Source organism: Anopheles merus, chromosome 2L, assembly GCF_017562075.2.
Source record: "Anopheles merus strain MAF chromosome 2L, AmerM5.1, whole genome shotgun sequence".
Taxonomy (NCBI): domain Eukaryota; kingdom Metazoa; phylum Arthropoda; class Insecta; order Diptera; family Culicidae; genus Anopheles; species Anopheles merus.
In genome coordinates, this window is record NC_054083.1 from 53,502,423 (window position 1) to 53,511,790 (window position 9,368).

At 50.0% G+C, this 9,368-nt stretch overlaps 1 protein-coding gene across 1 annotated transcript; it reads right to left on the reverse strand.

Moving 5' to 3' along the window:
• Window positions 1-221: 221 nt before the first annotated feature.
• Window positions 222-3,830, reverse strand: LOC121594422 (histone-lysine N-methyltransferase, H3 lysine-79 specific). Its single transcript, XM_041917653.1, has 5 exons — window positions 3,151-3,830; window positions 2,346-2,520; window positions 1,404-2,156; window positions 1,057-1,330; window positions 222-972 (listed from the first exon to the last, which is right to left on the reverse strand). Exons 2-5 carry the CDS (start codon window positions 2,382-2,384, stop codon window positions 515-517), a joined length of 1,524 nt encoding a protein of 507 aa, XP_041773587.1. The 5' UTR covers window positions 2,385-2,520; window positions 3,151-3,830; the 3' UTR covers window positions 222-514.
• Window positions 3,831-9,368: the final 5,538 nt, after the last annotated feature.

The window sequence follows — 9,368 nt, forward strand, 5'->3', positions numbered from 1 at the left end:
GTGTCACTCACTCACACAGCTGCCCCGCCGAGGGAAATGTTTCTTTGTCGCTAACAACACATGACAGCAACTGTCCCCCTTCCTTCCCGTATTTCGTAGCTATTCTTATCAAAACCGTTGTTGTGTTTAACCGGTGCAATACCTGTGTATGGTTTCTCTATACTTTCTATTGCGGTGGCTCGTATACGGGATCACTAGCGAGGTGTTATGAGCCGCCGAGACATGGAAAAGAAACTCCCGGTTACGTGTGTAGAACATCAAACAAGACGCACGTGGGCAAAATTTATTAACGATCGCTGCCAGCGATTCACACTACGGTTTAAAAAAAAGCACAAAAAAGGAAGAAAACAGACCCATAGTTTAAACAGTATTCATAACATAAACAAACACAAATTACATATTACAAAACCATAACGCAGCTAGCGAACCAGCGGAAGCGGAAGCGGGCGTACAGGTACGGGTGTCCCTGCAAACGGTACGGAAGTGAGCTTTATCATCTTCGGTTGTTTTGCTTCTAAGCAATCGACTGAGTAGGTCCCTTTTTGTTGCGAGATTTCGCTCCATTACTAACGTACTGTTGTTGCTGTTGTTGTTGTTGCTGTTGCTGCTGTACCGTCTGCTGGGACGGTTGCTGATTAGCGGCCGATCCCGACGTTGCCAGCTGCTTTTGGCTCGGTTGCTTTTGCTGCTGGAAGTTGTTGCGAACTTCGCCCATGTTGGGGGACTGCTTGGCCGTCGATGATTTCAGAACCGTTGGCGAGGGTGATTTGATCTGCGACGCAGCAGCAGCAATGGATGCGGCCGGACCTCCGGGGACGTTCTGATTGATCGGTTTGTTCTCATTGTTTTCCGGCGAGCTGGACAGGTTCGGGATGCTCTTGGAAGGGGTGGTGGTAGTGTTCGGGGCGGAACCATTCTTACCATCCGGTCCGGTTGTTGTACCGTTCGAGGACTGGGTGTTGCTGCCGTTTTCTGTGCCAAAGTAAAGGGAAAATGGGATGCAAATATGTAAAGTAATGTTTGGCAAGGGAAGATGATGGTAGTGTGGTAGCTTACCCAAGTCGGCGGCCGATTTGGATCGATTGGCAGCGTTGATGGTTTTCGGAGCAGACGACGTCTTCGAGGCGGAGGATTGTGAATCAACGCCGTTCTTGTTTTCGCTCGACGAACGCTTCAGAGTGTCTGGTTTGGCTGGAGGTTGGTGTGCTCCGTTTTGTTTTGGCTGGGATTGCTCCTTCTGCTCCAGTGACGTCTCCAGCGTAGGCTTCTTGGGCGAAGGATCGGCATCGGACAGGGAGCAGTCGGAACTGCTCGACGAAGCATTGTCTACCTGCTCAAGGGAATTTAATTGTAATATAATTGGAAACTTCCATGAAAATCTCCCCCCCCCCCATCACACTTACATTGAAGCTTGAATCCTCCTCGTTGGCGTACTTATCCAGCAGCTCCTTGCAGCCCGCATCCTCGAAGGAATATTCATCGCTACACTCCTCTTCCTCACTTTCCGCCTCGCGCTGGTTGAGGTTGCGTTTCTTCGATTCCACCCGCTTCTGTCCAGCGGAGGAAGCCGGCCGATCCTTGCGGAAGATGACGGCGTGCGCAACGTCGGAGTTTGTGTCGATCGTACGGTACGGGCGCGTGCAGATTACCATCCTCAGCGGCAGAATGATCCGCTGCAGCCAGGTCACCTGTTTGGGGTCCGCTTCCTGCTCGACCTTGGCGATTCGCTGCAGCCGCTGTCCGCGGTACTTGAGCGCGCGCAGCTTCCGCCGTTTGTTCTGCAGAAAGCCCACCATGCTCGAGGGCAGCACGGGACCGCGGCCAATGAAGCGGGCACCGAGCGAAAGCGTACTACGCACCATGCGCAGTACGATCAGTGCCGGAAGGAAGAGTAACCAGGGCAGCGGTCGTATCAGCGGTGGTCCCGAAATGTTACTTCCAATGTCCTCATCCGCTTCCGGAGACGATTTCTTTGACGACACAGCCCCGCCAACCGGGGAAGGTTGCGGTAGCGACCAGCGAGCCGTTTTTTCCATCGTCCACAGCAAATTATCAACCCGCTTGTACACAAACTGGCCAATGGAGGTCGTCGCTACACGGGCCACCACATCGTACAGCATGTCCGGGACGGTGGTGCCGCGTGCCTCGGCAATCTCCTACAGAACATGCAAAATAGACACCGGCATGAGCAAAAAGAGTGGGGGGGGGGCGAAACGCCGAGAAAACGTTATCAGGAATGCTTCATCAAAACATGTCTACCGGCGGAACTACGAATAGAAACTGAGCGAGTGTGTGTGTGTGTGTGTTTTCACCCCTTGCCCAGTGTGCTTGTGCCTGCGCCTTACCTGTTCATCGACTGTACTGATTGCCGCGGTCTTTCCCATGGCTGATAGGTTGTTCTTGCTGTTGTTGTTGTTGTTGCTACTGCTGAGGCTGCTGGTCACACCCTGACTCAGTGGTCAGTTCCAAAGGTACAATCGAGTGGTGGCTGCTGCTGCCCGCTGCTCGTATCGATCGAATCTGCGGTGGAGGATTTGTGATGATAAGTGAGGTTAGAGTTCTCCCAAGCGTTGGTCGCAAGCGGTCTGAGGAAGTGTGCGTGTAAGTGCGGGGAAGAGAGCGCCATCGCCGTAATCTAGTGTCTAATAGTATGTTGCCGATGAAAGCTTCCACTACCACTACCACCATCACTACTACTACAGCCTTCTCCGCCCTTCTATAAGGCACACTACCACCAGCAAAACGAAGCACAGCTAGAAGCGGCGGCAGCATGGCTCCCTAAATCTTTGTTCTACAAATTGGCCGGGCTGTAAAAAAATAATAATCCACCGCCAAAAGTGACCTAATCGCTACCGAGGGTCATGAGGATGGATTTTTTGCTTCGCTTGAAATGGTTTGCTTCGTTTTTTGATTTTCAAGCCATCTCTCTGTGGCCCGATCACTTCACAGGCGGCAAGACGAAAAATGCATTCCCGGGCCACTATCAAAGACCGCGTGCGGGCAGCGAAAGTTCAGAGTTTATCGCCTGCCGGGGCGTTTATTAAAAAGAAAAGTCTGCACAACCACACAACGCGCGGAACACCGGGCAGCTTGCAAGCGGCTGAGCTGCTTCTTCTCCTGCGAGCGATGATGGTGATCGTGGTGGCTTACCTTTGGTTAGAGGACGGCACCTTCACAGAGCTTCACAGCTTCCCCGGGGAAGCGACTGCTGAGATGGAAGCACACGGAATGATAACGCGTTGCTTTCTCCGGACGGCAACCGAGCAGATGACGGACGGACGGGATGGGCGACGCGCGCTCGCGACTAACACCAGCGATCACCCGCACAAAAAGAACGAAACGCTCACGCATACACACCGGTGCGCCGAGAAGGGAACCGGGGAACAGTCCGATCAGAACACACAGAGGCATGCACCGGTCAGCGAAGGCGCTGATAATACACACCACTACTGTACTACGGGCACTATAGGGAACTAGTTTAGGTCGATCTACTACCACCATACACGCAAGCGATCGAGTGTCAGAGCGTGACAAATACTTCTCAGTCACATTTCCCAGGCCAGTAGAGATGGCGCTTGTTGGATAATTGAATCTCTCTCGCTCCCTCTCCCTTTCTCTTCTTGGTTCCTCACGAGTATTTAGCGATAACCTATTAGCACTTATATTGACGATCAACTGGTCTGGAGATCGATGAAGCGCTAAACCCCTTTGATCCTTGGAGCCGTCCGGGAAAGAACGCAACCAAGAGCCTCCAAAGGCCGGTTCGAAGTCTGTGCACCTGCGCTGAATTGGCGAAGCAAACTGCAACTGATTGATTCTTGTGATGGAGGCAATCTTCTTGCTCCCTATGTTTTGGTATTTGTAAAAATACGAACCCTCGCTGCAAAACCTCGTTCTCCCCTTCCACGTCCTGCTGGTTGAGACAGCTCATCCTCACATTTCACGACCGATCACGAACACCAAAGTATGGCAATGATGATGATGATGATGATGAAAATGACGATGACGGAGGTCGCGGATTCGTTCCAGGCAGGGCAGAGAGAACGATTGTAAATAAAAAGCATCCAGCGGTGGGGATGCATTCAGCGATCGATAACGCGGAGCCAGTGCAGTCGCCGCAACCTGCTGCAGTCGGAAGCGTACCGTGTGCTGTACTGCTCGGCGGAGAAAGAAGGAGTCTCAGTGCCAAAAATGTTTGCATTTCTTGAAGCTTAATGAATTGTGCGATAATTGTTGTGCGTCGTTTTGTGGAACGATTGTCAGAGGAGTTGCAATGTTATTCCTCTGCGTTATGATGACGACAGTTTGCGGGGGTAAATGTGTCAGAATACAATGACCCAGAGGTATAGAGTTGGTTGTTGATTTGATGGTGCATTTGGATTGAGCACTCCACTTAGCAGAGAATTGAAAATACACACTTTATTTGTGCAGCTGTTTTTCTTTTTCTCTTTGCTTTAAAGGTGGCGTTTGAATTCAACAACAAATTTGAAGAAGCGTTTGTGCGTTGCATTAGTGCGCAGTTTGACTAAGAGATGGCGCCAGTAGTTTCCATCTCGTAAATGTAACGCAGTGACGGTAGCGCATATTGCCTAACGCAACGCTAACGACTAACGGTAACGCATAACGCCTAATGCTCATGGGCAGGCATTACGTATCACATGGCGTGGGGTAGGGATACACGCATTTATTTTAATTATGCTTAATTGGAATATGAATTGATATCATTTACAGTTTTTTTTTTGATAATTCTCTGTATTTCATTGAGAGCATTTTATTGTTTAATAATGCTAAATATCACGTGTACAGCTACCTTCAGCACACATGTCTTGCTCTCTATTTCTCCCCTACTTGTTTTGTGCGTTGATGTTGACTGCTACAGGGGTTGTCAGCTGAATGAATATTATGAGAGAGCAGACAAAAAAGCCTGTTTTCTTCATAAACCAATGGTAAATCTTAAAGTAAAAATAAATTCCGTGTAAAAACAGGCTCCTACTTAGGAATAAGCCTATCCTATTTCACGTAAGACCGTTTCACTTTTCATTAAAACTCTACGTTTTTCCATCTCGTCTGAACTCCCCTACCAAGCATAGAAAACGCTTCGCATAGGCGGACGATGTCTCTCAGCATAAACTTCAGTTCTCTCTTTCACCTCTCGAAGTGAACATCGAAACCGGGAGGTCGCTGTTCGGCTTTTGCGTAAACGCACAACGCTAACTTAGTTCAAAACATTCGGCACGTCCAGCAGTTGAAGTCATCGCGTTGAATTAGCGAAACTGTGGTGAATGTGAATAAATCAATCGGTACGTTTGGTTCTGGTAGGTTGTGTGAATTAGTTTGTATGGTGCCAAGAAAAAAAGGTGTTTCAAAGCAATGTTCTCTTGGACCGTTCCAAGTTCCACGTAGTTCGGCAACCTGTGCGGATGAGTCACAAGTTGATCCTTTCCCGTTTTCGGCGTCGTCAGGCTGTGTAGCCCTTTTCAACTGTTGATCCCGTTCTGCTAACGCGGCTGTCTGCTGTATGTGTTTAATGCAATCACCTGGCGCGCAGGGTTCGATGTCGAAAGAAGCAGTGCTACTGACCCTTTAGACGAAGACGCGGTTGTCGTTTGGCTGCTTCAGTTCAGCCGCTTGTGTTGTTTTTGTGCTTCTCTTCCTTAAAAAAAAACCGACCGCACTGTATCTATTTGCACACTCCTCCGTTTTTGCTGTCTACTTTGCCGTTTGTTTTATCCTCCCCGTTCGTTTCACGGGTGACCGTCGTCGCCCCTGTGCCCCATGCTTCGGGTGCGCCTCCTCTGTTGCGCCTTGTGAAACCTGATTTGGTCAAGTGTCTCCGTGCGATCGATTGGGCTCGATTTCGGTCGAATCAGCAGGGCAAAAGCGAACGCGGCAAAAGGTCGTTCTACGGGAACGAATGGGAGTTTTAAAAATCAACATCTCAAACAGCTTCCGGTCCCCGGCCCGTTTCGCGGGGTTTCGCGGGAATGTTTGCGCTCTCTCGGGTTCCCTTGTTCTGCTGCTGCGCGCCGTGGAGAAATTGAAACAAAAGGAAAACTGTAGCAAACAACCACATGGGTGACATTTGCGTGTGTCCGTGCGCGTGCTCTAGTCCCCGGCGGAGATCTATTCTTCGCTCGCGTATCCGTCCTTGTACGGTCAACTCCGCGGACCTCTAGTGTGCGCACCCCGCTCCTCTCCCCTGTCGCCCTCCTAAAGCTCCGTTGTTACTCGCTCTAGCGCGTAATATGTGTGTCGAGAGAAGTGTTTTGCTTTAATTTGCCTGCTAATGAAATGAGCAACATTACTACGGTGCGATCTCGTGTCTGTGTGAGTGCGTGGCCGGCTGTGTGTTTGTGTGTCTTGTGCATTACTTCATCGTCCGTACAGTACAATATCCAGTTTTTGCCCTCGAGTGTCCAGTTTTCAACATGATGCAGCTTCCCTCCTTTCACCTCCCACCCAAACGCAAAGCGCGCAAATGTGTTAGGGGGCAAGGGACAAGGGAGGGTACGGTGGGGTGGCGATGTGGTGATGTGGTGGTTGTCCTTCTCGCAGAGCAAGTTTGCTGCGCCCGTGGCCCGCGAGTGCAAAACAGAAGTAAAAAAGCACATTCTCTGAGCTCATTGCGCGCGCCTTACGGCTCTTTCCTTGAGAGAGGGGGGAGGCGGGGGGAGGTGTACCCCACGTGTAGACATGTAAAGTGTATGCGTATGCGTGAATGTGTGTATCTATGTTTAGCGCTCCGTATTACGCACGCCAGAAAGGTTCCCAAATCTGGAGTCAGGGAGAGCAGAGCAGGGACGGCCCGCTGTCAAACGCAACATGTTGTCAACGAAAACAAAAAAAAAGCAGCGACGCGTGGTTGCTTAGATTCGAAAAAGGAATCCAAGTGGTCCAAGTCGGAGTGAAATCTTGAATCCAGACAAGCGTCAGCAAACGTCAAACTCTCTTTTATTCATCAGAAATCGAAAGCAACTTCATTTTTGCTGTGTGTGTGTGTGTGTGTGTGTGGTTTGAAGGAAAACAAGAAAATCTAAGCTGAGTGTGGCAGAAGTGCGGCGTGCTTTTGATTTGTTATCAGCATGCAGAAGACGCTGGAAGATCGCAATCAGATAGGAAGCCAACCGCATGAATCCAACACTATCATTATAACCATCATCTTCTTCTGCTTCTTCTTCTGCGCTCTGCAAGCTGTAACTTCCTACTTCCAATATCTGTGTGATCGATGGATTATGATTGTAAAATGGATGAATAACGCGCATGAGCAGTGCTTGCTTTTTGTGCGCCTTTTAAGAGGTTGAGACGGCCTCAGCCATCCCCTATTGCAGGAACACGAACCGAGTGCGTGTTGTGATTGCGTGTGAGTGTGTGAGAGGGCAGATGGAACAGTTTGAACAAGTGTATATAGGTGTGTGCGTGTGTGTGTGTGTGTGTGTGTGTGAAGAAGATGATGGGATGCTGGAGGAGCGCATCTTTTTTTTTTTTTTTTAATGGCAGTCGGCGAAACCTTCCGTCGTAATGTGGTGATTGTTGGTCAATTACTAGCAACTCATCATCATCACCATCATCTTCAGCGGCAGCAGCAGCAGCAGCAGCATCATGATGCTCATCATCATCGGCAGCCTCAGTGTCGGTGTCGGGTGCTGTTGTTGCTGTTGCTGCTGCGTACAAAGTGGAGTTTTTCACCCCCGAAACTGGATAAATTGTTACTTCCAGCGCATACTTTGTTTTATTTGTGTGTGCCGGTGGCCGACCACACTCTCTATAAAGCACAACACTACTATTCTGCCGCATCGGTGTGGGGGAGTAGTGATCCGCAGGGGCGAAGGAGCATCATTATCTGAAGTGGATATCCATCAGAGGGAAGTACCCGGTCGCGCCTTGTGGCTGTGTATGTGAGGAGGAGTCGATTGGAAATCGATTGGTTTCGGAGCAATTTTCGTCAATCTTGAATTCGCTCCCGCCTCCTGTCAGTTGCTTTCAGGCTGAATCGAAAGCTCAAACAAACACACACAATACATAAGGGGTGTAGTGTAAAGGCAAGAAAAAGTAAATCACTTCAGCACCCAGCTTAGTTGATCGCCCCATCACCCCCCCCCCCCCCTTCTTGGGTTGACTTCAAACTCCAACAATATATCTACACCACTCCCCGCCCGGTAATAAAACACAAAACCGTGGGAGAAATGTCTAACACCGCACCGGAGCCAGAGGAAAGGATCGGTGGAAGGAGTTCGATTGTGATTGAAAATGGCAATAGAAGTGTGGCGATGGGTATCGCGACTTGTTCTTCTCCCTCCCATTATTTCTCCAGACCCGGCGAGAAAAGAAGAAGGAGGAAGGTTAGAGGACACACTGTGCCGGAATTGGAAAAGGAAAGTAAATGCAATCGACAGCAAATATGGCACGAAAGCGCTTTGCAACATGCACAGAGAAAGTCACCGATCGAATGTAATGTATTGTGGAGGAGAGGAGAAAAACAGCGCTGCCGTAGGGGGACGGGGGGAGCTTGTCTCGGTCGGTGCTACATAGATCGAACGATTTCAACGGGCGGTGAAGCGAGAAACCACTATCCGCTGGGGGTCAATTGTTTATTTGGGCTTCTTTTTCGGGTTTTTTTTTTTTGCAAACGGAAAAGGTGATGGACCTTTGATGATGAATATTGAACACACAATCAAACACACACACCGTTATAAGTCGTGGGTGCATAAAGGAAGAAAAAACGGGTTTCCATCCACAGAGCACAAATAGATGCAGAGAGAGTAATTACTCCGACCGAGGTTTATTGATTGAGACATGTGGCTCGTCGTGCTCATCGGGTTGGAAAACCAGGGCGAAACCGGGATCCTGGGGTTTTCCTCGAGTGTGTGCCCCACCGCAGCAGCGGTGTATCTCAAGCCCTGCCGGGAATGCCGGAGAAGTTATCGGTGAAAAGAATCGGACGCGCTGCTGCTGCTGCTGCTGCGGCCGAACTCCGTGGTGGTGGATTCGAACTGAAACCGTAAATTATTCCAAAAACGAACGGAAAGTTCACCGATCAGTGAACCCCTCCGAACAGTGTAGCAAACACGGCGCGCGTTGCTGCAAACGGAGCTGCCCCGCAATGTTTGTGGACGCAATGCTCCGTTGGCTCGACGGACCGAGAAGTTTGTACTTAATTCCTGGCAACCTCCCCGAACGCCTGCTTCCCTGCTCCACCATCAACGTGAATCTCCGTGCGCCACCCGCGTACGAATAAATTTCCCTCCCTCGGTTCCCCCTCGCACAATTTGGCTTTAACCCGGCTCGAATGTTTCGTTTTCTTGGCTGGAGAAGAAGGGGGGGGAATGATCGTGCTACTCTCAAGTCCCGACCCGAGTGTACGGCGGGCG